General features: G+C 44.0%; 1 protein-coding gene and 1 long non-coding RNA gene across 5 annotated transcripts in view; one reads left to right on the plus strand and one right to left on the minus strand.

The window, feature by feature from the left end:
* Nucleotides 1–16,933, minus strand: part of IGF1 (insulin like growth factor 1) — a 62,299-nt gene extending 45,366 nt beyond the window's left edge. Inside the window, exons 1-2 of one of the 4 annotated variants that reach the window (XM_080971855.1) lie at nucleotides 16,613–16,933; nucleotides 8,772–8,931 (exon numbers count right to left, since the gene is read on the minus strand). In XM_080971855.1, the coding sequence (XP_080827981.1) occupies nucleotides 8,772–8,931; nucleotides 16,613–16,675 (223 nt within the window). In that variant the 5' untranslated portion in view covers nucleotides 16,676–16,933. Of the gene's footprint in view, nucleotides 1–8,771; nucleotides 8,932–14,292; nucleotides 14,336–16,612 lie in introns of those variants that run through there. The other 3 variants (XM_080971856.1, XM_080971858.1, XM_080971857.1) reach the window with 3 other exon arrangements.
* On the plus strand, nucleotides 1,448–25,795 carry LOC308457726. Its single transcript, XR_013977086.1, has 5 exons — nucleotides 1,448–1,778; nucleotides 3,258–3,357; nucleotides 8,798–8,872; nucleotides 24,331–24,494; nucleotides 25,695–25,795. It is a non-coding gene; the product is annotated as an uncharacterized lncRNA (long non-coding RNA).
* Nucleotides 25,796–26,048: the final 253 nt, after the last annotated feature.

Consider the following 26,048-nt stretch of genomic DNA (forward strand, 5'->3'; position numbering starts at 1 on the left):
ACGTGAAGGCCCCTTCCTACAACTGGTTATTTTAAAAGTTTGCTATTTATCTTGATCACATGCAAAATACTAGGAAAAGAGAATCAGCTATTATAATTTGTTGCAGTCAGGTGAAATCTACAGAGTTGCTTGCAAAGTTCTCCTGAGCCAGGCTCCGTTAAAAACCCAGAGTTTGTAAAAGCCAGCCTCAAATGCGAGGTGAGCTTTTAATTCTTGCTTCAATCCTTCTCCAGGTAGGATCAAAATCTGAGCTAGAGAAGAATTCCCAATTTCCCTTCCACACCAGCCCTTCACTGTCTCCCAAAGCCCTCCTTGTTTCTCATACATGACAATTCATAGCGGAAGCACATAGGGAGAGAAAGGGTTGCTCCTTATTGCTCAGCCTCTTTGTCATGGCAAATGTCTGCAGGCTTCTGAAATTGTGCTATTGCTAAAACATCACATGAGAAGAAAAGAGGACAAATCTCCTTCCTCTCCTTGTCCCACAATTGTGCCACTATTTACCCCACTGATCACCAAGGAAGAGAAAGCAAGGGTGTGTTTTAGAGTATGTGAGAGGCTGATGGGGAGCTCATTTTTTTGAAGCTCATAAAATTGAGTTATCCCTGAGGGTTGGAGAGCTGTGTATGAGAGAAAATAATTTCTGAGTTAAATTCAATGACTATTTCAGAGTTAAATTTGAGGAGAGCAAGAGACAGCTTGCTATTCTGAACAGATTAGTTGAGCATTCCCTCTTATCCTACTTTGGATCCCAGGATCCATTTTATATACCAGCTTTATATTTAATTCCTTTTTTTTTTTAACCCTGACTTGTTAATTATTTGCATGCTTGCTAACCATGCACCCCTGCTGGGTCAAATCTAGTGCATCAGTTATAGATATGTAGCATGATTATAAGAGAGGAAATAATAAAAAGCACAAACGTCAAAAATCCTGCCTTGAATACCTGTGGTTCCTTCTGAAAAAGACATAAGATTTCAGGTAATTTTCCAGCTGTTTGGGCCCCAGGGGCCAACAGGCTCAAATACAAAGCTTTATACTGGTTGTCAGGCATCTTATTGTGGGCTTGGAAAGCCACAATTTCACCATGCCATGGAATTTGGGCGACCAAACAGCTTGCTTTAGCAGCAAAATGGAATGCTGTTCAAAGAGAGAAGAGAGAGACAACTTGGAAACGTCTGATGCTACTTGGCAACCAGTTTGAGATTGCTTTACTCAGTGAAATATGACTTGTCCTTTATCACCTAGCTGCTCATGGCCAAGTTTTCCTTCTGCATTTTACATCTATCTTTGGTTCACCCTGTCTGTTGTATCTTTGGATAATTTTCTCAACTCTCTCTCTCTCTCTCTCTCTCTCTCTCTCTCTCTCTCGTGTGTGTGTGTAAGTAATATTCCTCTCTCTTTAGTTGTGTATAGGTTTACATATGAATCAAGTCTTTCAGTGCCATAGAGGCCAAGAGGCTGAACCATGGAATAGGTAGTCTCTGCTTGAAGTCTTGCGTCTTACCAGGTGGCCTTAAACAAGCTGCTACTGTCTTAGCCATAGTCTCTAGTATGAGAATAATATGGGGACATAGGAAGCTGTCTTAGATCTGGCCTGACCATTATATCTAGCAGTATATTGCCTACACCACAGGTAGCCAATGAGCCCTATGGATGTATTGAACTACAACTCCAATCAGCCCTAGCCAGCATGACCAGTGGACAAAAAGGATAGAATTTGCAGTCTAGCAACATCCATCCCTTCAGGATCTAAACATGCAGTGAAGTAATCAAAGGTGTCAACTCCACCCAGATTCCTAGGGTCCACAGTTCAGTCTCCTGCTGGGGTGTTGTGAATCTTTACTGCTAAGTATCTAATGTTGAGATAATCTTTCTCCCTCTTTAATGGGGCCCTTCACCCCAGTGGCAGAGCATATGCCTGCACTGCCCAGGGCGGGTGTGCTCTTGGGGGGGGGGTGCGGAGGGTGCCCTCCCACTCGCCACAGTTCAGGGTAGGAGAGGGGCGGGGAAGCTGAAGAAGAAGAGTTTGGATTTGATATCCCGCTTTATCACTACCCGAAGGAGTCTCAAAGCAGCTAACAATCTCCTTTTCCTTCCTCCCCCACAACAAACACTCTGTGAGGTGAGTGGGGCTGAGAGACTTCAAAGAAGCGTGACTAGCCCAAGGTCACCCAGCAGCTGCATGTGGAGGAGCGGAGACGCGAACCCGGTTCCCCAGATTGCGAGTCTATCGCTCTTAACCACTACACCACACTGACTCTCGCTGCTGCTCACTCTCCTCCTGCTCTCCTCAGTCGGGTCAGACATGACCCAGCATTGGAGCTGCTGTGGCTGAGTGCACCTCACCAAGGTTGAGGAGGACTGCTCTTGGCCACTGGGTCAGAAGAACGGCTGCCGCCCAGCGCAAGGTGTACCACCCACTCACCTGCCATTTTGTCACCCCCCTCAGTCATGACACCCGGTGCGGACCGCACCCACCGCACCCCCTTCCTATGCCTCTGCTTCACTCCCCATGAAGGGGGAGAACGTTCAGGAGGTTTGGGGGAGCAGGTGAATTTCTCTGATTTTTAAAAAGGAGTTTACACCAGAGATTGGAATTCCGTTGGCCTCTAGATGTTGTGGGACGCTAACTGTCACCATCCTGCACCAGAATGGCCAATGGACAGGGTTGATGGTAGCTGGAATACAACAATACCTAGAGAGCCCCAGGCTCCTCATCCATGGTTACAGCAAAGCAATTGGTTTGTTTTTTATTTAATATATTTATATGCTGCTTAATATTTTAAACCATCCCTTAGCAGACAGAGTGCAATAGGTATAACAATGAAACTGAGAAAATACAATTCAATGCAACTTCATATGAACCTACCTGGACCCCGAGATCAAAATCTGAGGTGGTTCTTTGTGGGCTTCCTCCACAACAGAATCAGAGTGGCAACACAAGAGCAGGCCTTTCATGCAGTGGCTCCCTGCTTGTGGAATGCTGTCCCCAGGAAAGTTCAGCTGGAACCACCTTTAGGCACCAGGCAAAAATGTTCTTCATCTAGGCCTTTGGCTGATTAACACTTGGTGCCCTTTTAAATAGGTTGTGGGGGGATTATTGGTTTGTTTTTGTTTTTATTATGCATTTTGTGTTTTTATATTGTATTTTTATGTTGTGAACTACCCTGAGATCTATGGATGAAGGGTGGTATACAAATGTAAATAAGAATAAGAATATTGCACAAAATTACATCTCCCCCTCTTTTTTACAGCCTTTCCACCTTTCATAGCAGAAGCAAGGCTGCCCACAACACCGCCACAACCTTTCATGTGTCAGAATTCTCATGGAAGTTATGCTACATCATGACTTAGGTAACATTATTGTCACTGTATAGGTTACAGGTAGCACAGAATGTACTTTATGATTGGCACAAGGAGAACATACATCAACGAGCCTTGGGCTCAAATGTTATTCCCTCCTTTCTCTTCCTCTGCTGAAATCATAAGAATGGCATCAGAAGTGATTTTATTAGATTAATTGCAGTTAAGTGTGTCATCTGACACCTTAACTGTTGCTATGGTTAGTTGAAACAAGACAGCTTCATAAACTATGGTTTGGCTTATTTCAACTCACTAAAGTTAAGATTTACCACCGTTTGCCAGGATTCAGTCACTATGATAATTTATGGTTAATCTAAAACAGAAGGGAAAGCTTTTGAACTCTTCCTTAAGGTCATACCACAGGAGGAAGCAGCAGGAGGAGGGGGAGCAAGCAAACCCAGGGGGAGGGTATGCAAATTCTCATAAACCCTATCTGAACCAGTCCAACGTCCCAGGTATTAAATCTAAGCCATACCTTAATTGTTAGGCCATATTTTCTGTTGTAGCTTTAAACTTTGCAAAGTGCTTCAGTGAAAATATAGTTAATATGTGAGACCGAGTTTTATCAACATTTTTACCTCACTGAAAAAGTGACCCCCATTTTCAGCAATCTTTGTCAGGGGGCACTAAAAATGGGTGGGGAGGGGAGTGCCTGTGCTTTTAATGTTTGATGAACTATTGTATTTTAGTATTTTGTTGGAAGCCGTCCAGAGTGGCTGGGGAAACGCAGCCAGATGGGCAGGGTAGAAATAAATCATTACTACTACTACTACTACTACTACTACTATTATTTTATTATTTTACAAAAAACACCTCCATACATTAATGTTGCTTTTTTAAAAAAGGGAAACTTAATTCTTCCATTGTTTTAATTTCTTTCATTTACCTCATTGATAAACTGTCCTTCATCCCACTGCCATCCCATGGGGTTGAAACCCCGGTGTGTATGCACATCAATGAATGGCAATAGTTTCATTTCAAAACAACCTTTTGATGTGAATCAGCTCATCACAAATTTAATAGGGCTAAACTGAAGCCCTGTTCAGGAATCCCTGAATTTTTACATGAAATTACAATGGGGTAAGAAGGAGGAAAAGATGGGCACTGGTGCCATTGTTGCAGTACTTGTCACTCCACACACATTGGGGGCTGAACCCTTACTCATGTAGACTCAAAATGCAATCTAGAACTCTAGCCAGGGAGAATTCCCCTGCTCTTTGAAACACAGTCCTTTCAAGTAGAAGAAAAGAAATGGCTCAAAAGCAGCAGCAGTTCAGGGGAGCAATGGATGTGAGTGGAAAATATTGTGAAACAGTGGGAAGCAGGATTTTTTTCTTTTCTTTTTTGCATTAAAAAAATACGGTGCATCATAAAATTTGCTGCAGTGCCACCTGATATCTGATTGCAAGAGCCCTCTAACAGAAGATCAATTTTTATTTCTAGCCCACCTTATCCCAAGACCTCTGGGTGGGTAATGATTTAGAAGCTATATATTAACAACCAATGATGCCTAGCAAAAAGAAACGTGTGCTGAAACCCTCACATCCTCAAGGGCTTAGTGCCATCTCATATTCTCAGTGTTATCAGAATGTGGTTCCTGCCAAGACCAGCTTTATCAGTAGAATGGGAGCAGATTGTCCAGTGTGCTTAATTAGTAGGTAGAATTCCGTCTCTCTTCGTTTTGACACCAGATACAATCATTTTCAGGATCTCTGCCTACCCTAGCAAAAAAATTATATTTGGGAGCTGAATTTTGTGACACGGGATGGGGCGGGGGGAGTACAGATCATTGATATTTCCATGGATGTTTTTATAAGTGGCATGGGGCAGGAAATGGGGAGGGAAAGGCTACGATAAAGGAACCAGAAGAAAGAGTACCATATCCCATTTGCAATGTCAGGCACGCAGAGGGAAAAGATAAAATTCAGCTTTCCTAAAGGTAGCCTTACTTGTACACTTGAAAAACCACAGTACTGGATTTTTCTCTCTCCAGTGGCTAGGATGTCTCTTTGTCAGCCAAATGATGGCCTTTCTCTAACCCTGAGCATGGACTGACTCAGATGGCAAAGTAAGGTCAACTGAATAAGCATTTCCTGAGCAGCTTGTTTTCCTTGGATAACTTCCACCCAAGCAGTAACTACTGGACCTGACCTTACATGGAACATTAATTTTATAGCTGGCAGCCATAAGGTGATACACCCCCAACTGCAGGATTCCGTCTAGTGGACAATGGACCTATGTCTACGTCACAACCCTCTCCCCTCCCCCAAAAACCCAAACCCCTACCAACAAAATAAGCACTAATTAATGAGTACACTTGTTGGCATTGTTGGCAGAGAAGCTAAAGAACAAAATCAGCATGTAAATGAACTGCCATCTCACCCCTAGAGATTGCTCTTCTGTGTCAGGGTTAAGGCCCATTGGTGGAATGGTGGGTAGAAGCTTGCACTGGCATTGCCCACAGCCCATGCAGCTAGACTGGCTCTGTGAACAAACAGAGAACTTCATTCTCCCGGACATTCAGTCCAGAAACTATTATGTCCATTGCAATGACTCAAAGTTCCCAGACGCTTAATGCTTGAACACTGGTAAAAAGTTTGAATATCATGGCCGTCTATAGAGATAGAATGCATTTAGGTTTCATTCATATGTCAGTGGCTTGGTGTAGGGAAATCCGTGCCCTTCCCAATGTTCCTGGAATGCAACTCCCGTTAAATTTGCATGTGGCCCCGGAGGGTTGGCCTAGGATGAATGTGGCACTCAGGTGATTAATAATGAAAAAAATTGTTAACATTTTAATCCCCAAAATGTGTGGAGTTTCAAAACAGGTGGTGTGGGGATGTATGTCTGAGATATAATAGCATAGCAATCACCAGTACTTTTATTTTTTCATCTAATATACACTTCAAAAGATTACACAAGGGGAGTTGTAACTGTACACAGTGGTACCTCTGGTTACAAACTTAATTCATTCTGGAGGTCCGTTCTTAAGCTGAAACCGGTCTTATCCTGAGGCGTGCTTTTGCTAATGGGGTCTCCCGCTGCACGCATGTTTCCGGCGCGCGATTTCTGTTCTCATCATGGGGCAAAGTTCGCAACCAGGAGCAGTTACTTCTGGTTTAGCGGAGTTTGTAAACCAGAAGCGTTTGTAACCAGAGATACCACTGTATATCACACATAGGAATGAAACCGCCATTGCTCTCTCTTCTCTATTTGGGTACATTTACAGAAAGATTTCTGCACCCCAGGAGCAGAAATCAAGTAACGTTTTTGTCTATTATCCCATAGCTAAGATTTCAAACCTTGTCACATTACTCATTTTGAGCCAGTAGTTCAACACTTAGTTTTGACTTACTCATACTTAGCATACCAGTGATGTGAAATTGATTTAACTCGGCATCAGGAACACACCTTCTACCTTTTCAGTCATCACATTGATTCCTGTGGTGGCAACTGAGACAGACCTCAGAAGTGAGGCCAAGCATGATAAAGAACCCCCTAAAGTTAGACAAGAGTTTTCTACTTGGGTATTCTCCCTGATAGTAAAATATCCATTGTTTGGGCTTCAGTTTTAACCTCCCCACTAAGAGTGATGCTTTTTGATTTCTAATGCAGTGGCTTTGTGTGTGTGTGTGTGTGTGTGTGTGAGAGAGAGAGAGAGAGAGAGAGAGAGAGTCACAATCTTGTCACAACCCACACCGTACATCTAAAGCACTCTTATACCACTTTAACAGTCATGGCACCCTTCAAAGAAACCTGAAAAGTGCAGTTTGTGAAGTGTATCAACACCACAGAGCTATAAGTCCCAGCACCCTTAAAAGCTACAGTTCTCAGGATTCTTCATGACTGTTAAAGAGTATAAGAGTGCTTTAAATGCGTGGCATGGATGTGACCCTTGTCCAACTCCCTGCTCAATGCCATATCCGCAATGCAGGATTCAACTACAATGCTTGTCCAGCCTCAGCTTAAATATTTCCAGCAAAGCAGACCCCTTCACCTCCCAAGGCAGTCCACTGTTCCACTGTCAAATAACCCTTATCACTAGGAAGTCTCTTCTAATGTTTAATCCAAATCACTTTCCTTGCCATTTCCACCAATGGGTTCAAGCCCAGCCCTCTGGAGCAACAGAGAACAAATGAACAAAGAAATCGAGGAAAGCAGTGGAGACACAGGGAGGGCCTTTGCATGTGGGTGTCTCCACCCTCCACCAACCAGCAGTATTCGGCTATATATGACTTTGCTTATACACACTGCCTCTGGAATGGAAGCCTTGTGTGTGCTGCATTTATACTGTACCCTGACATATGTTGTAACTTCCTAGCTGCTAAATATCACTACTCTGCAACTGATCCACTATTGATAACCAAGGGCAAATCCTTTTAATCAAAGACTGAAACTCTTATAGATATTAGCTGAATTCACCTTAAGGATCAGAGAGGAGAAGCCACTTAGCTATTCTAGTGCTCTTCTCCAGCCAAGCAATGGCCTTTATCCATGCAGTCACATGATCACCTAGCTTTCTAGAATCCAATGCAGGTGTTTTCCTATCCCTGCTACCCAAACCTATTGAAGCCAAGGCAATAGCAAGGACTGATCAATGCAAAACACTCATCTCCTAGCAGTTGCTTTATGCAGTCATTTCCTGTCTCCCACACTTCCCACCTCAATAAACGTGAATTCATACAACCGCTCAGACCAGATGCTGTAGTAAAGCGAGTTTGGCAATGCAATGTGGAACCCTCTTTGTCACTTGCTTAAAAGTGCTGTGCTGCACTTCTCAAGAGTTGCCAGATGCAACATGTTCTACCGGAGGTGGGGGTGGGAATCCTAGCAAATACAACAGGAGGATGAGGGAAATAACTGTGTTAAAGGTTGCTGGGCAGTGCCAGATTTACATATAAGCTAAACAAGCTATAGCTTAGGGCCCCACTCTCTTGGGGGCCCCCCAAAAATGTAAAGGAAAACACCTGTATTAATTGTATTTCAGTTCAACAATTACTTTGATAAAATACATATTTTGTTATGTGCAAATGGCTTTAGACACCTATTAGGTCCATAAATTACCATATAGCATATATTCAACACAAAAAAGCAACACTTTGTTGTTGACAAAGGACAGCCGGACATATAAACGGCCCCATTACCTTCAGTAGCTCATCAAACCTAAATCCGGCTGGGAGTGGAGGGCAGAGGGAAGATGCTGAACTTAGACCAAATATTGTGCTTTGCTTGACCTTTGGATTTTGAAGAGCTCTGGGGTTCAGTAGAGTAAGCCACATTTTGTGCATGGTTTGCTAGAACTATGCATACGCAAGCCTCAAATAACAGTATCCCCATGAAAAACGAGGGGAGAGGGGATTAGAACTGATTGTATGAGGGAAATGGTAGCAAATGTTCAAACTTACTGAAATAAAATCCTCTTTCTCCGCAGACAAATTGAAGAGCATCAACCAGCTCAGCACCACAAAGTGTCTCTGGGGCAGCAGCAGCAGAGGAGCTGGTTAATGTAAGCAAACACAGGCCAAAGTAGAAGAGATGAATGTAGGACACAGTGTGCATCTTCACCTGCCAAAGAAGTAAAAGAGAGAGAGAGACTGCATCAGAGTTTCCCAGTAGAATCCTGAAGCATGGCCTGTTTTGGGAAATTTCCCATTCTGCTTCACCCACCAGGTCCACACTGTTCCTCTCCCACCTCCTATTTACTGTGAGAGTTGGTTGCCATGTGCCATGTGTTCGGAGGACCCCTGGTGCTTTTGACAAAAGTGAACTTTAAAGCAAATTTGGCAAAGGGAAAACTTAGAGATTTGATAAGAGCATTAGCATTAGAGAGCCAGTGTGGTGCAGCAGTTAGAGTGTCAGACCAGGACCTGGGAGACCAGGGTTCAAATCCGCACTTGACCATGAAGCTTACAGGGTGACCTTGGCCCAGTCACTGACACTCAGCCTGATCTATGTCACAGGGTTGTGGTGGGGATTACATGAGGAGAGGGACAACCATGTACGCCACCTTGGAGAAAAAGTGGGATATAAATGCAACAAATCCATAAAATAAATTAATCAACGGGTCTCAAACAGTCTGGAACATCACTAGATTTCTCCTGAAGTGACATTAAAAGTGAATTCAGAAGCATTTGGCCTCAAATGATAACATCTGGGGAATTTTGAGGGCCCAAAGAGTTTTGGTAGACTAGAGCACTGGTGGAGAACCTCTGACCTGGGGGTTCAACGTGGCCCTCAAGGCATCTCTATCCGGCCCTCAGGAGTGTCCCCAGGCCACATCCCATAGCCATCCTGCTCCATGATCTGAATGCTTTTGCCTGGGTAGAATGTATCCTTGAACCGTAATAACACATCTTGAGTTTCTTGAAAGAGGTGTGTATGTGTGTGGCTGGAATGCAGCCTGCTGAAGATGCATTGCGTCGCCCACTTTTTGCCTTGGAGCACACCCACCATTGGCACACGGTCCCTCAGAAGGTTGCCCAGGAGGAAATGTGGCCCTTCGGCTGAAAAAGGTCCCTGCTGACCTGATAGTAGAGGAATTTCTTTGTATGTGCAGGGTGCATTTTTACCAAGCGCATATGTTGTTTCCATAATCACAGAGCACACGTCCAGTAATTTCTGCTTGGTAGGCAATTTCTGCTGGGGTGATTCTGTCCCCAATGCAACAGCTAGTTGGAACCCCCAGTCTACTGTGGCTGATAGTGAGAACCCACTATGCACTTGGTGTCCTGGACCAATTTTTGTGTTATTGGATACACAAGCCTGGTTCCATAGACAGGATAGCACACAGCAGGGGCTACAAGCTTCAGTAGATTAAAATCCTTCCTTACTTCCCACCTCATTAATTGCTGGGGCTAAGAATAAGACTTAGGATCCATGCAGAGGGAATATCAAGATGCTGGTCTGATTAAAGAGATGCATTTTCTTTTAATCTTGTACCACAGAAAGAAGCTGGTTCAGCTTTCAGGGCATCACCACCATGACAGGAGCAATGGAAAGTGACATTGCTGGTTTCTGGGGCAAGAGCACCTGCATATCATGCTTGCAATTATGTTCTGCGCAGTCATGTTTTATGTTCTGGTTGAACCCTTAAAACATATTGTATGAGAATGCAGATGCTGGCAGGCCAAAGGTGTAACGAAGGTGGGAGAAGGACATAGGCTTCCAGGCCTAATCTTTCCTTCAGTGGCCCATTTATGACTAATAGCTGGGAATGGCTGAGGATTTATTGCATTCAATCCATCACCACATTTCCTTATTGGCCAATCAGATGTCTCTGGGAAGCCCAGAGGCAGGTTATAGGAACATAGAATATAGGAACATAGGAAACTGCCTTACACAGTCAGACCATTGGACCACCTAGCTCAGTATTGTTTACACCAGTCTTCTCTAACCATGGGTCCCCAGATGTTGATTCAGACTTGGTAGAGTTGCATCCAAGATAGCTCACATTATATTGAAACAGAGACTATGGCTGCATTCACATGGCGGTTCATTCCATTTTCATGACTTTGCCCTAAGTGTTAAGTTCCTCATCATAGTTCAGATTTCACACAATGTAAAAGCAACTTCTGGGACTATAATGTAATATACTCCAAGTTCAATGCTCTTTTCCTTATTATTTGCTTCCAGAAAAATAATAATCTGTTTATAACTAGTATGGAAATGAGTGCTAAACTTGCACTATATTCCACTATAATCCTGGAAGTGGTTTTTACAGCATGCGAAAGCTCAAATGTAATGTGGACATTAACAGGGAAAAGTCATGAAAATAGAATAAACTGCAATGTGAATGCAGCATAAATGTGACAATGTTAAGTTATACGAAAACCCTTGCTTTCCTTCACAATAAGGAAATATTTTCTAAGGTCCTAGGATAAGTAATGTTTGGGGCAATGAGTCTTCCTGCCTGCCTGGTCAGTTTTTCCGCGTTGTCCGGTTGTGTGGTTTGTACAGAATTAGAAAACCTAATTCTGCACCCACCAGGGTTTAACTTGAGCCAAACTTTGTTTGCGGGGTCAGTCACAGAAGCTACTTTCAAATATAGGGCTCATTCCAGGAACATGTGAAGTCATTAACAGGGCACCACTGAACATGTGTTGGGTGGATTTTGTTCTTCCCTGAGTAATTGCGTTTTGTCCACACATATCTGGGATTGGTGAGGGAAAGGCACAGAGAGCCCAGGGCTTCCAGACAGAGGCCTGGACTCAAGCCTCCATTGATTGGAAATGGACATTCTCCCACCATGTGTGAGAAAACCAGGGCAGGGATCAAGCCAAGCCACATCCCAGGCAGTCAAAGGTCATGCAAATCAATCCGCTGAGGGAAGTTGTAGGGTGGGGAGGGGTAGAAAAACACGGAAAATGTCCAGAGTCCAAAGTCTCTAAAGGCTTTCCAGTCCCTTTGTTATGAAGACCGTTCCTGAAAGTGTAGGGAAAAGAGAGTTGCCAGATTCAACAGAAGACAAAGCTTCTCTAACCACTGTAACTCACAGAGTTGCCCCTGCCTCCCCCAAAATGCTCTCTTTTGCATAACAGTTAAAAGCACAGGAGCCCTACCCTGAGTATCTTATTGATCCTGGCAACTAATAGGTAAACCCAGGCAGTGTTACAGTTGTCAGTTTGCAGAGGGTTTAAATCAACAGATATAGTATGGTTCAACTGCAAAGGGCAAGGCCAAATGGATTGGGTGTGGTCCAGCTACCAAAGCAGCTCTAAACCCTTGTATAAATGCTGTTTAAATTAGGATTAGCAGCTGCTTTGTGTTACTGGAGCAGCACAAAGCAGCTGCAGTGAACTGATCTCTCCTGGACATCAGTGACAATTTAGTCACATCCTTCCCCAGAACGTTTGAAGGACCAGGAGGAAATGGCAAACACAAGCACCATCAAAGCACAAAAACACTTCTTATGTTTTGTTAGATTCAGAAGCAATTGGGAACACCTAAACACCTGCTAGATAGGAATTCTGAAATATAGCTGGGACCGGTTCTAGTGAGCTGCTAATTACTTCTTCCAGGACACTCCATTCTGAATCTCCTTGGTTTTCTCCAGCTCCCTGCAACAGATCCTCAACATTTTCTAGCTACTGAGAATGGAGAGGAGATATGATAATCATCTTCAAATATCTAAAGGGCTGTCACATGGAGGATGGGGCAAGCTTGTTTTCTCCTGGTCTGCAGGCTAGGACCCAAACCAATGGATTCAAGTTGCAAGAAAGGATATTGCAACTAAACTTCAGGAAGAACTTTCTGACAGTAAGAGCTGTTTGACAGTGGAACAGACTCCCATGAGAGGTGGTGGTCATTCCTTCCTTGGAAGTTTTAAAGCAGAAGTTGGATGGCCACCTGTCATGTATGATCTAGTTGAGATTCCTGCATTGCAGGGGGTTGGACTAGATGATTCTTGGGATCCCTTCCAAGTCAACAATTCTGTGATTCTCCACCCCCAACCCACTCACACTGATATCTCCATCTTGCTTCTCAGCTGTTTTGGCCACATTAACATCACGATCCTACACCTTTGTTATATTGAGTAATCCTTCATATATAAGACATTTCTCAACTTCCCCCCCCAGGACTGTCTCATACCCCAACATGACCAAAACCCCAGATCCAGAAGAGCCTATGCAAATAGGAAAAGGGGATATTCTCAATGGCTGGGTTCACCATGGTTGTAAAGCAGGTTTGGTCTCAGTAGTGTCCTCTTTCAGTTTGCCCCATATGGCTGCCATTCACTCTCATTGGAAAAGTACATGGCAACCTTATTCTGTAAGGCATGACTGGAGAACCTGTGGTCCTCCAGGTGTTTCTCAGCCCCACCAAGAATGGCCAACAGACAGGGATGATGGGAGTTGGATCCCAGCAACATCTGGAATATGGTTCCCCACTGCTAGCATAAGGGCAGAATCTACCCTTGGCAACACCTGGACTGGTCCTACCATTCAGGGAGCTCATGCTTAATACAGAACGAGTGAGGATCCATTGCCCCTGCACAGGTCCTTGCTCTTTGCAAGCCAACACTCTATGTCCACCTATGACTGGTGGGTTAATTGCTAGTTTGTATTAAAACAGCTAGTATAGAAGCTGGAACCATCACTTTCATTCATCATAATGACATTGATACAATGAAAACATCCAACACAAAGTCCAAAATGAGATACACCAAGGAGGGATTGGAAAATACCCCTTCTTCGCATTTGCAACATGAGTCCTCCCTCAACTTTGTAACGTTAAAAAATAAATTGGCAAAACAAAAGAAAAACCCTGAATGCGTGAACATGACAGTAAAGCCCCTCTGTATTTCATTCTTAAAGCTCTGAAGAGGTTATGTTTTAATAATATCACTTCCTCTGTTCAATGATATCTTAAAAGCTGTTGCGTGCAGAGGTAAATCACCTGCTGACTTCATGCTCTTGCTTCCAAGGATGCAGTTCAAAGAGCTCTTCCATCATGGTCTCAACGGAATGGCATTATGTATCTGTCTAAGAACACTGTGTGTTTAGCAGGGTGTTCTTAATTCACATCTGGCCTTGCCTCAAACATAAGCCTCATTCAGCAATGTTAAATTTTTTAAAGACTTTGCAGGAGAGTTACGTTGTAAGTGAAATATCAGTTCTGGGACAAGATACAGAGTCTCCATGTTCCCCCCCTTCTTTAGTGCAAGCCAAGAATATGACACAATGCAATTGCCAAGAGTTTCAACACTCCCCCACCCTGACAAATTATAAAACAATCAATGACTTGGAGGAAAGGGATGGATTCATATGCTCCTAGGCCAAATGGACCTATGGACCTAGCTCTGAAAAACATAAAATTGTCCCTTAAAAGATTATTCAGGAATCTGACAGAAATAATACTCTCTTCTGTACCTTTCCTGTTCTTTTTCATTTAGATGGGGATGGTGGGATTCCATAAGAAAATACTTACGATGATCTAACAATTTGGCCGCTGGTCTTTTCAATAGGTCGGGGTGTGTCCAATTTATTGTATGTCCAAATTGAATGGGAAACAGAGGCCTTTAAAAGCACACACTGCCATGTGGGTGGAGTTTTATCGAAGCATCTGATTACATTTGGACTCTGAGTCTGACTCAGGACAGTGCAAGGCAGGCTAAACACCCCTATAATGAATGACCAATTGTGTTTACAGCTGGGATTTTCACAAATCTCTCCTTCAGGAGAAGATCCAGTGTCTACTACATTTGGAGAGCGGCGGTCCAAAACAGTGGCACTTAAAGAAGCCAACAGATGGCTTGCTCCATGGCTTTTACACCTTCCTTGCCCTTCTGCAACTCCTCCCATTCAACAAGCTTTAAATCAAGCAGCACATATGAATGTTCCAGCGAAATTTGGGTGAGCGCTGATTCGTCTAAACGGATGACGCTTTCAATTGACTGAAAACATTTCTCAAAGACACAGCCGTGGCAGCAGGGATGCCACAGATTAAAATGCATTCATTTGTATGTTTCCGAACTTCTCTGGCTGCCCCAAGAACCAGGTATCAGTCTATGCTAAGTAAATACACACGCAAACTGCCCTACTTTCAAAGACAGCACCGCAAATCATCAATCTGTTACTAGACACATCTTGTGATATAGAAATAACCTAACACAGTGGATGCAATCAAAGTAATGCAGTGGAAGATTTAAACAAGAGGTCTATACGGATGGTTTTCCCAACCGACAATCACAAGTCACACAGCCTCTAGTTCCCATGGAAAGGAATTAGCAAAATCAGTGCAGACAGCAGAATGTAAAGGAAAGTTGGGGGTACACCCCCATGCTTCTAGCTCATATGAAAGGGTCTAGCAGAATCCAGAATGTTTGGGAAAGCACCCATACAATATATTGCTTATCTCTTTCCAAAGATGGCTTTTACCCTTCTTAGAACTTCTGGACTGAAACTGCAGTCCTTCTTAGCCTCACTAGGGAGTAAGTCCCTTAGAGCTTAGTCAGATGTGGTTCTCAGTTAGCATGTTTAGGTCATGCACACCAAACTGGCAGAAGCTGTCTCCACTTACAAATTGGGATAGCTCAGTTGATTTCAGTAGACCATGGCTAAATGACAGCAATTTGGAATCTGTAGTATATTGGATATATATATATATATAAACAACCTCAGTAGTTTAATTCCAACTCTTCAGTAAACTGAGCAAAGGATGCACATAGTTGTGGAGTTGTAACTCTGACTCTCCAATGGCTACTGAATTCAGCAAGATTTGCATTGCATTCTGTTTGCTTCTACTGTTACAAAATTCCCCCATCTTAAAATGAAATGGATAAATTCTACTTAGATAATTAAAAAAACAAAACTAAATTGGCACCTACTGCTTTAGAGACTGTGTCAGCTGTACAAAATCCTGCTACAAATGGAAAAACAAAACAAAAAAATTGTTCTTGAAGGATATAATCTTGCTGAGAATGGAAACTTGAGTGAAGGCCAGCTGAGAGAAACAGAGGTCAGTGCATCTACTGAAGCCAAAATTAACCTTAAAAGCTTTTTATGTTCTTAAGGAGCAATGACTAGTAATATGGTATAAAAATTCCATCTCCAACTTTGTCTGACAAAAGCCTCTTTGCAGAGTGCAAAATAAAGCTTGACATGAAGATATCTCTACTTTCCTTAATGCAGAATAACTTAATCTTATCATCAATCTGCATAGCCAGCAAAAGCTGTACATGGTTTCTGTTTTAGAAAAGGAAAAACAAACTTAATGTTGACTTAACAGGAAAGCATTAAAAAGAAGTAAATGTGCAACACTGTCAGAAAACAGCTGTACTTTCAATGTTAATTCTGTGCATATAGCAGTCTTACAGAAGTGAACCAGCTACCTGCTGTCAAATGACTATCACAATGTCAGCATTTGCACCTGCAGAGAAACTTTAAAATTTCTTGCTCCATGCTAGCAGCACTAGCTACAGAAAATGATGTTAGTAGAAATTTCAGATATGACAACCTAGCCAGAATTTTGCAAAAAAAGTTTCCCCAACACAAGCTGAATTCCTAAGTACCTGCAATAGCTTTACCTCCTCAGTTACCTAGCTGTGTTCAGAACAACCATCACATGCAGTCATTCTTCAGCTCTGCTAAAACTGTCTGTTCAGCAGTTTAGAAATAAAATTCCCAGTACAGAAATAATGACACTGAAAAAAGTGCATATAACACTCTTCTAAGCAGAATCAGATTACACACAATATAATCATAATATTTTCTTTAAAAAGAAAAATCAAATAGGAAGAAAGATTTACCTTCAAGAAATCACAAAAGCAGCACTTAAATAATTGTGTTGAAAGACTGTTGATTTTTTCCATTGCTTCTTAAGTGCAAACTCTGGAAATGAATTGGTTAGCAGTAATGAGGTGGGGGAGGGGAAAAAAAGGGAAGAAAAGAAATCCAGAGAGAGGTGAGATGTTGAGAGCAATGTCACATTTCAATATTGAGGACTTTTATTCCATTGCGCAGGCTCTATCTGCACTGATTTTAGCAGTGACAGTGAGATTTAGCAAACAGAAGAGGGATTTAGAGAAAATCCTCACATTTATCTACATTACACAGACACTGTAGACAGGAAACAGCTGGGGGAACATTTGCCTTCTCTCTCTCTCCCTCTCCCTCTTCTGGCAAAGTTACTGAGTAAGGACTTTTTTGGGCATGGTGACAAATAACATCATACCTTTGCATTCTGAAACTGGAGCACTGGAGCATGTTCTCCCCCCCCCCCTTTAGAAGAATGTACATTAGCAAAGGGCAGGGGGAGGAGGAAAAACAGTTTAAGAAGTCAAAGAAACTGAAGCTGCAATGGGAAATGAAATGTATGAATGGTCACGTTTCAGCCGGCTTCACACACAGCCAGAGATCAGCTGTCGTTTACCTTTCAGCTGCACGAAATGAGAAGCTGGATGCATCTACGCACACTTGAGCCCACCATCAAAACATGCTCCTGCTAACGTTAACTCTGAAATCACAAGTTTGCAGACTGATCTGTTATAGAATGCTTGATTGGAGGCTTTCTAACTTTTATTAAATCACATGAAATCACATTGCAACCTGTCCTACCTTACAGGCTAATGTGATTTCCTATCCTCTCTGACTATAGCAAAGAGCACTTCCATTTCTTTTAGTGGCTGCCTCGTGGGATTTTGTTTATTCTGTGTAAAAAAAAAAAGTAATAGAGGGTTGAAGGGGTGCTTGGGAAAAGTGGTGCTTTGTTTGAGAACTGCATCACAAAATTTGGGTAAGTGTGAATTTTGAAGTGTTGTGAATTTGATAGATTCTGCTGAAAATGCAAACTGAACCAAATTTCTCTCCCATTCCTAGGTAGATGATGGCAAAGAACTCTGGCTACGATTTTGCTGGAGGTGCTGCTGTCAAGGCGGGAGTTGGAAGCAAGCCAGTAATAACTCATAAGATGTCAGTGATGTTAACTCTTTATTTACATAAACCAAATAGCTCACGCCTAGTAATCTCAGCAACTCTTCCCAGTAGGTCTTGCCCCAATGAGGCAGCTGCGAGGAATGAATGGGTCCGCCTTCCCACCATTCTCTAAGGCTCCCCCCAGTCCTTCCCCAGCAACCTGAGGCTCCTTCTTCTTGTCTCTCTTTGCTCCACCCTTTTCATTCCTCTTTGTGTTCTGAGAGACCAGGTTTGGAGGGCAGTTGGATGCAGCAGGAGGGGGAGACTCCCTGGATTCTTCAGCTGTTTGCTTGATCTCTGCCTCTTAACCCCACTCCTCTCCAGCCACCACTTCTGCCTGATTCTGGACTGCCTTCTGCCCACTAAACCCTGTTGCCTCTACAGCTTCCGACACCTCCTCCCCCCAGTCTGCTCCTTCTTCTCCCTCTGAGCAGGCAGGGCTACTCTCAGTATCTGATGGCGCAGGAGTGGGTTTATCAGTGAGAGGCTCCGCCATGCTTGGAGAGGGAGGCAGGGGCAGAGAAGGTGATGGCACACCCAGGGATGGATGAGACAAGAAGCATGTTGAATGATAAGTTGTAGAGTTGAAAGGGATTCTGAGGGTCTTCTAGTCCAACTCCTTGCTACAAAGGAATCTCCAACCTCCAATGAGGGAGAGTCCACCACCTTCTGAGGGAGCCTGTTCCACTGTTGAATAGCTCTTGAGGCAGCCCCCATCCAGGATCCTCACTAGCCGATTCCCCCACTCCCATCAGAGGCCACCACATCCTGCTGGAGCTCTCCTCTTGGTCCTTGGTCAATTCTCCACCTGCATTGCCCCGACTTGGCCACCCCACGACACATTTAACAGGAGATGAATGCATCATACATTTTTACTCCATTGCACTACAGTCCTTCCCCAATGAGCTAGGCTGAAGGAAAGGGCATACATTCAGCAAGGACTCTACACCTTGACTTGTTCTGTAGCCAGTTTACACATTTCCACAGAGGCAGCATTGGGCTTTGGCAAGATTATCCACTTTTTATCTTATCGTGGTCTGAAAGGATCTTGTGTGAGATTTGATAAGCAATTTATTGACTCATGTTTGAAGGTCTACACATTTCCTAGAAACCACTGTCAGTATGAAAGGCGGGGGGGGGGGGGAGGGAGAGAAAGATGACTCAGTAGAAGAGAGGCCAAGAAGTCCCTTGTCTGCTTCCCACAGATAAATCGCATTTCTCTTTCTGACTTACGCCAGGAATGCAACTTTCACCAGTTGAACAGATTCCTTAAAACTGTTGGAAATGCTATCTTTGGATTTCATAACACATACGATATAGAGAGTGAAATGTAGGAACCAGCCTCACAGAGGCGCCATGTTCTCAAGTTGATTGAGGGGGCCCAATGTGACGCCCTGACATTGCGCGTGTGACATTGCGAGGAGCCAGGGGGTGGAACCAAACACCTTCTGAACATGGAGGGGGCCCGGCCCTCTAAAAAAAAAAAAAAGAAAAAATGGGGGAGGGGGAGACTGCCTCAGCCCCTAGGAGTCGGTGCCTATGCAGCCTCATAATGGGAATTAGACTAATAATAATTAGGGCTGCTTTGCAATAATCAGTGCAGGTCTCCATGCACTGCCTTTTGGCTTGATCTACAATTTTCTCTGCAAATGATTTGGGGTGTTATGAAATCTTAATTCAGAGTGACTTATATGGTGTTTTCTGTGACGTTCCATTGTGCATAACAGAACTTGCGCACCATTCCCTCGAGGCTGAAGCACCTTGTATTTTTAGTGCTCCTAAATGCTTAGCTTTGGAGCAGGGGCACCAGCTCCAGGGGGACAAGCCCTTTTGCGTCCCGAATATCTTTGGGGTGGGGGCCATGCTTCATTGGAGTCATGTCATGTGCTTTAAACATTCTTTGAATTTAGGATAAGGTAAGTAAACTTAAAGGACGTGGGTGGCGCTGTGGTCTAAACCACAGAGCCTAGGACTTGCCGATCAGAAGGTCGGCAGTTTGAATCCCTGCGAGGGGGTGAGCTCCCGTTGCTAGATCCCTGTTCCTGCCCACCTAGCAGTTCAAAAGCACGTCAAAGTGCAAGTAGATAAATAGGTACCGCTCCGGTGTGCTGCTCTGGTTTGCCAGAAGCGGCTTAGTCATGCTGGCCACATGACCCGGAAGCTGTACGCCGGCTCCCTCGGCCAGTAAAGCAAGATGAGTGCCGCAACCCCAGAGTCAGCCATGACTGGACCTAATGGTCAGGGGTCCCTTTACCTTTACCTTTATGCAACCTTAGCGGGCTTTAAATGGGAATTATGGAGGGCACATCTACCAGTGACAATTTTTTATGTTATCTAACGGAGTCCTTCAAGTTCAGAAAGAGCATGTTTCCAGGTCCCAAGTGCTGCAGAAAAACAAGGAAGAGGTGATCCTGTTTGCTTGTGCCTTTCCCAGAGGCATCTGCTGGGTTACTGCAGAGAATAGGATACATCCTTAGCCTCCGTGTCCAGTCACTGAGTCTCTTATGCCTGCTCACATGCAGCCTCCTCCTACACTTCTCTCTTGGATCCCGTGTCTCTTTTTAAATCCCTTGACTTCCTTGGAGATGTTATCTGAGTCAACAATTGGGAAATTAAATTATTGCGCTCATCACGTCCTGCTTGCCGGCTTCCAATTGGCATCTGGTTGGCTGCTGTGGAAATAAAATGCTGAACTAGAAGGGTCATTGGCCTGATCCAGCATGGCTCTGTTATGTGTTTGTTACCAACAATGTGCTCTCAGTGTAGGTGAGAACTCAGTGCCTTGCTGTTCAGAAGTGGGGGCCTAAAACCTACGAATGATGACAGTGCTGTATGTGACTTCTGAACAGCACCTAGGAACATACTGTTGCTGGAGCAATTCAGTCAAATTTGATATCTTTTATACTCCTCAATCTACAGGTACATACTTCCCCAAGTGCCCCAGGAAAAAAGGGGCATCCCATTTTTTTCTCACACAAGATCGCGGCAGCCATTTTGAGTGCTGTGATTTCTTGCGCTCTTCAAAAAAGCATGTGAGATCTCACCCTCAAAAAGTGCTTGGGGGGGGGGAGAGTGAGGCACAGGTCACATGACTCGCCTGGGAACATGCCCCAGAAGATGCGCATCCTGGTTTGGAACTTGGAAAAGATGAATGGTATGTAGGTGTTAATGGGATAAAGAATAATCAATAAAAAATATTGTGGCCTGAATTCAACCAATCTGACATGCTAGCGTTAGTTAGGGCAAAGGCTCTTGCTAGCACAACAGAAATTTGCCTCCTCTCCTTCCACCACATACCCATGTGCAACATCCACTCTGGAGGGTCAGAAGAACCCCCAGAGCAGTGCATGGATGGAGGAGGAGGGGTTTGTTCCACCCAGAAAGCAGGAACGCTTGCACAGATGGAGTGATCAGAAGAGCTTGGCGCTGAATTCCTCCCATTACATCTTAAGAATAGTTCAGCATCAAGACTGCTTTTATGGACTTCCTGTGTAGATGCTTATAGGAACCTCATACTCCTTTTCCAAAGAATATCTTTGTCCATCTCTATATGTGCGTGTGTTGACGTGTACTTCTGCTTTGCTCTTTGCCTTCTACAGGTATAGTTGTAGCCTTGTTTGCCTGCGTTATGATATGGGGAATGTGTGACGTAAGCCGTGCCAAAAATTATTTTAAAATTCGTGAGCCCTCTGGTGGCCACAGCACCCTTTTTTCTTATGCTTTAGATCAGGGTAACCCAAACTTGGGTCTCCAGCCGTTTTTGAACTACAATTCCCATCATCCCTGACCACTGGTCCCTGACCACTGGACCACTGGACCATTAGCTAGGGATGATGGGAGTTGTAGTCCAATAGCTGGAGACCGAAGTTTGGTGAATCCTACTTTAAATATTACAAGTGGGACCCACAATGAGACATGGCAAAGCATCCTCACCTCTTAAAAGGAGTGGTCCCTTTGGGGGTTCTAGCCAACCATTCCCTCTGTTCACCACTTTTGTGTATATTCTTCAAGCAACACTCAACATTTCATTACTACTGAACATCACCACCACCATTATTTAAATTGTATTATTTATTATTGTTACTGTTGTTAATATATTCTGCATTTGTATTAGTTACACTGAAAGTGGCTAATAATCTGGTCGAAAACGTTGCCATAAAACTTTGGTCCCCCTCCCCTCTCATGCTCTGAACATTTCCCATGTCAGCTTGCTTTTGTTTCTCTGGAAAAGAAAACATGGTTGGGCCACAGAGCAACCCAGGAGTTGATCTCACTAACCTTGCTAAAGGTAACATCCAACTCAGAAATGTGAGAACCTTCCCCAAGTTACCGCATTTCTTGTAGTTTGGGGTACATGCAGAACCTATACAAACCTGTATTATATACTAATAGCAAACACATTTACAAGTGCCAATCTTTATCCAGCCAACATGGTGCTATGCAAGCAGATCAGCAAGCTCAGGAGAACCCCAACGTTTGCAGAAGTCCAGAAAATCTTTAGAAGAGACTCCCCTCCCCAAATGGGCAAATAATGCGTGCTCATAGTGCATGGAATACTGACTGTCTGTTAAAGGAGAATTATGGATTGGCGCATCCTGGAAGGGTTGACTGGCTGGCTTGCAAGCTGGACAGGAGCAGCCCACACAGCAACCTTGTATTGCAGGCCTCCCATACCTTGTCTTTTTCACATTTCTCGGATTTAGTACTCGTACAAATAAATACTAGTATCTTCCATTATGAACTGTAGTAATAAGCTCTAGTTAGAATCCTGTATTTGAAGAAGAACAAGGTCTGCCTAGAAAAGCATTTTCTCTCGCTATAGCCCTCTGGTTCCCTGTGGCTTACAGCCCAATACTACAAAACCACTATAATTCAGCATAGTTTGGCAAGGCTGGCAGCCTTAGTGGTCTCCCATTGTCAAGCCATAACCTCTTACAGTAAATTTTTAGAAACTATGAAAATTGGCTAAAGCCGAAGGTAGAAACCACACACAGACCCAATCATCCCATTAAATAACAGATTTTTGATAAACCATAAAGTTAAATGGCCTATAGTAACTGGGGGCAAAATTGCATTTATCCCTTGCTTAAGTTTCACAACTTCTTCCAAAGGAAACTTGACATTCAAAGCCTAATCAACAGTAACTCTTTTATTATTTTTATTATTCAAAGCCTAATCAACAGTAACTCTTTTATTAGATGTACTGAAGACAGACACATACCAACCTGATGCTACTGAAACACCAAGGTGACTAGAACTCTGGGAAATGAGGCATGTAGGTGATCATGTTGGACTAAAGAGATCCAGATTTAAATTCCAGCTTTGCTGTATGGCCTTGAGCAAACCACGGTATTTAACTTTCGTTGAAAATATGCATAGCAAAGACCTAACTTACAGGTTTTTTTACGACAGAAGGACTGCAAAGTTCTTTGCACCCAAAATGCACATGATAGATTGTGGCATTGTATTTCAATCCACATATCAGGAGTGGCAATTGCAATAAACACTGTTGTTTCAGGTACAGATAGGTAGCCGTGTTGGTCTGCCATAGTCAAAACAAAAAAATTCCTTCCAGTAGCACCTTAAAGACCAACTAAGTTAGTTCTTGGTATGAGCTTTCGTGTGCAAGCACACTTCTTCAGATACCAAGTATCTGAAGAAGTGTGCTTGCACACGAAAGCTCATACCAAGAACTAACTTAGTTGGTCTTTAAGGTGCTACTGGAAGGAATTTTTTTGTTGTTTCAGGATTCAGTTTCTTCCACACTGATAGATCTAGCTCTGTCTGTCTTGCATCTGAATCGTACAGACGGGGGATTGATGAAGCCAGTGGGCTGCTGATTCAGCAATTTGCATTGTTCTGAGTGATATATCTTCATGTCAACTCCTATTTTCATGCATACCACTGGTCAGGTTCTATGTATTGCTCAAAATCCGTTAGCTTAGAACCCATAGGTGGAGTTGCCTTCATGGCATGGGGCTTCATCAGCTCGTCCTTCTCACTACTACCCTCTGAAAAGCCACTCCTGAGGTTGGAGAACCTATCAGAGTGGCATTGGATGGGAAATGGGTGGGCTGCAGTGGGGAACCTGAAAAATCAGAAGTCATTCCCATTGCCCCTGGAAGTGCCTTGCATAAATGGAAGGGATCCACTGTTCTAAGCCACTGCATTTCTAGATATCCTTTGACACACAATTGCTAGATGACCCTTGCACTCCTCAAACCCAAATGTCTGTACTCACCTTGACCCCATCTTTTCCCCAACCATCTCCCACTAATTAAAGAGACCCCTTTTATCCTTCTTATTTCTACCCTCTGTGAGCTGTGGTTGTATCCTCTAAGTACAGATTGGTTTTGTTTTATCCAGAATCGTGAAGGGAAGTAGACATTGTAGGCCAGAGGCAAGCTGGTTCAGATGTGAAAATCTGCAGCTGCAGTGGCAAATAAAATACTCTCTTTTTCAATGCACATCATTCTGACCCCCCCCCCGCTCTTAATTTATACTTTACTACTTGATGATGTTTTCTTCTGTGCTCCTTATTCTCCTATCTCAGATTTACTACAACCCGAAAATGTTGCAGTGGCTGGCTGTTTGTAAAATAAACAGAAGAAACTGTGACATAGCACTGGGCCAGATGTTCCTGATAGCATGCTGCCAGCAGAAGAATTCTCATCCTTGAAGAAAGTTTTCTAAGTGGTCATGACACTCTTGGTCATGGTAGGTTTTTTGTTTTGTTTTGTTTGCTCCCCCCCCCTTTTTTTGGCAAAGCGCTCAGTGCCCTAAGACGACTTCTTCAGACTTGGCTCCAGAACCGCCTGACAGACCTCCATGCACAATAAAAGTCTTAATCAACATGCTGATTATCCATGTGAAGATTTAGGCTTGATATATTTTTTTCTAGCAGGCTTGCTTGAAAAGCTAGTTCTGTTGAGTTCAGTCTTACCGGCCCCAGTTGAATTAAAGTTAAGAGAAGGGCCAGGGCTTGAGTGCAGAGATATGACTTTGCAGGCGCTACAACCCTGGTTCTAACTCTGACATCTCCAGCTGGGACTGGCAACATCTCCTTACCTCCAGCCTTGGAGAGATGCTGCCAGTCAGTTTAAACAATGCTGAGGTTCAATTATCTGACTCAGAACAAAGGCAGCTGTCTATGTTTCTTTGTACAGTGGTACCTTGGTTTAACAACAGCTTAGTTTATGAACAACTCGGATTGAGAACGCTGCAAACCTGGAAGTAGGTGTTTTGGTTTGTGAACTTTGCCTTGGAATAAGAACATGTTTCACTTCCCGTTGAGTGTGTTCCATTTGTAAATTGAGTCCCCCGCTGCTATGGGAAAGCACACCTTGGTTTAAGAACGCTTTGGTTTAAGAACGGACTTCCGGAACGGATTAAGTTCGTAAACCAAGGTACCACTGTATATAAGAAGCATTTCTCAAGAGACAGCAGAGACCACTGGAAACTCTCTCTGTGCGCATCAGACCAGTGGCATAGTGTGGGGGGGCGAGGGGGGTTGTGGTCCCAGGTGCAGAATTCTGAGGGGGCACAACCCAGCGTGCCCACAACAGGCTCCCTCGCCAAGGTTGTGTGGCTGCCACTTTCTGGAGCCACGGGTAGGCAAGCCGGGCCCAGGCTAGGTCTTCAAGGCTGCGGCGGCACCACCTTCTTGTGGCTGGCGAAGAGAAGCCCATCCTGGGTGGAATTCCCACCAGCCAGTTCCTGGACATTTCCTGGCCCACATCGGTCCTTCCCCGGTGCCTCCCTCCCAGCACGTGCCCCACAGTGGGAACAGAGAGAGGAAAGCTGCCTGCTCACCCAGAACCTTTTGGTGCCCACCCTTGTGCTGCACGACCAAAGAGAGGTGGGCAGGGAAGGGCTGCACTTGGTGCCTCAGCCTGTTCTCTACCGCCATCCTCCTAGACCAGCTGCATCTCCAGCGCTTCTGGGACGCCACCCAACCCACCAAGGAGCAGCAGCCACTGCTTCCTCTGGGAGTTCGCTAAGCTGAGAGGGCGAATGCGGTGACTTGCAGGCAACCTCCATGAGGAGCAGGTACAGCAGGGGTACAGTGAAGACCACTTGTTGCCTCCCACGCAATGCCTGCAAGGAGGTTAGGAGGTGCAACCCTTGCCTTGCCCCTGGTGCTGCCAATGCACGCTATGCCACTGCATCTGGCACATGCCTTGTTCATGATAATGTCTTTGAATTCTCACAGGTCTCTCTTCCTGCTGCTGCTCTTCCGTAGGAGGCTAAAATGGTGGCAGGCTACTGTGG

This window comes from Podarcis pityusensis, assembly GCF_964106645.2.
Source record: "Podarcis pityusensis genome assembly, chromosome: 10".
Lineage (NCBI taxonomy): Eukaryota > Metazoa > Chordata > Lepidosauria > Squamata > Lacertidae > Podarcis > Podarcis pityusensis.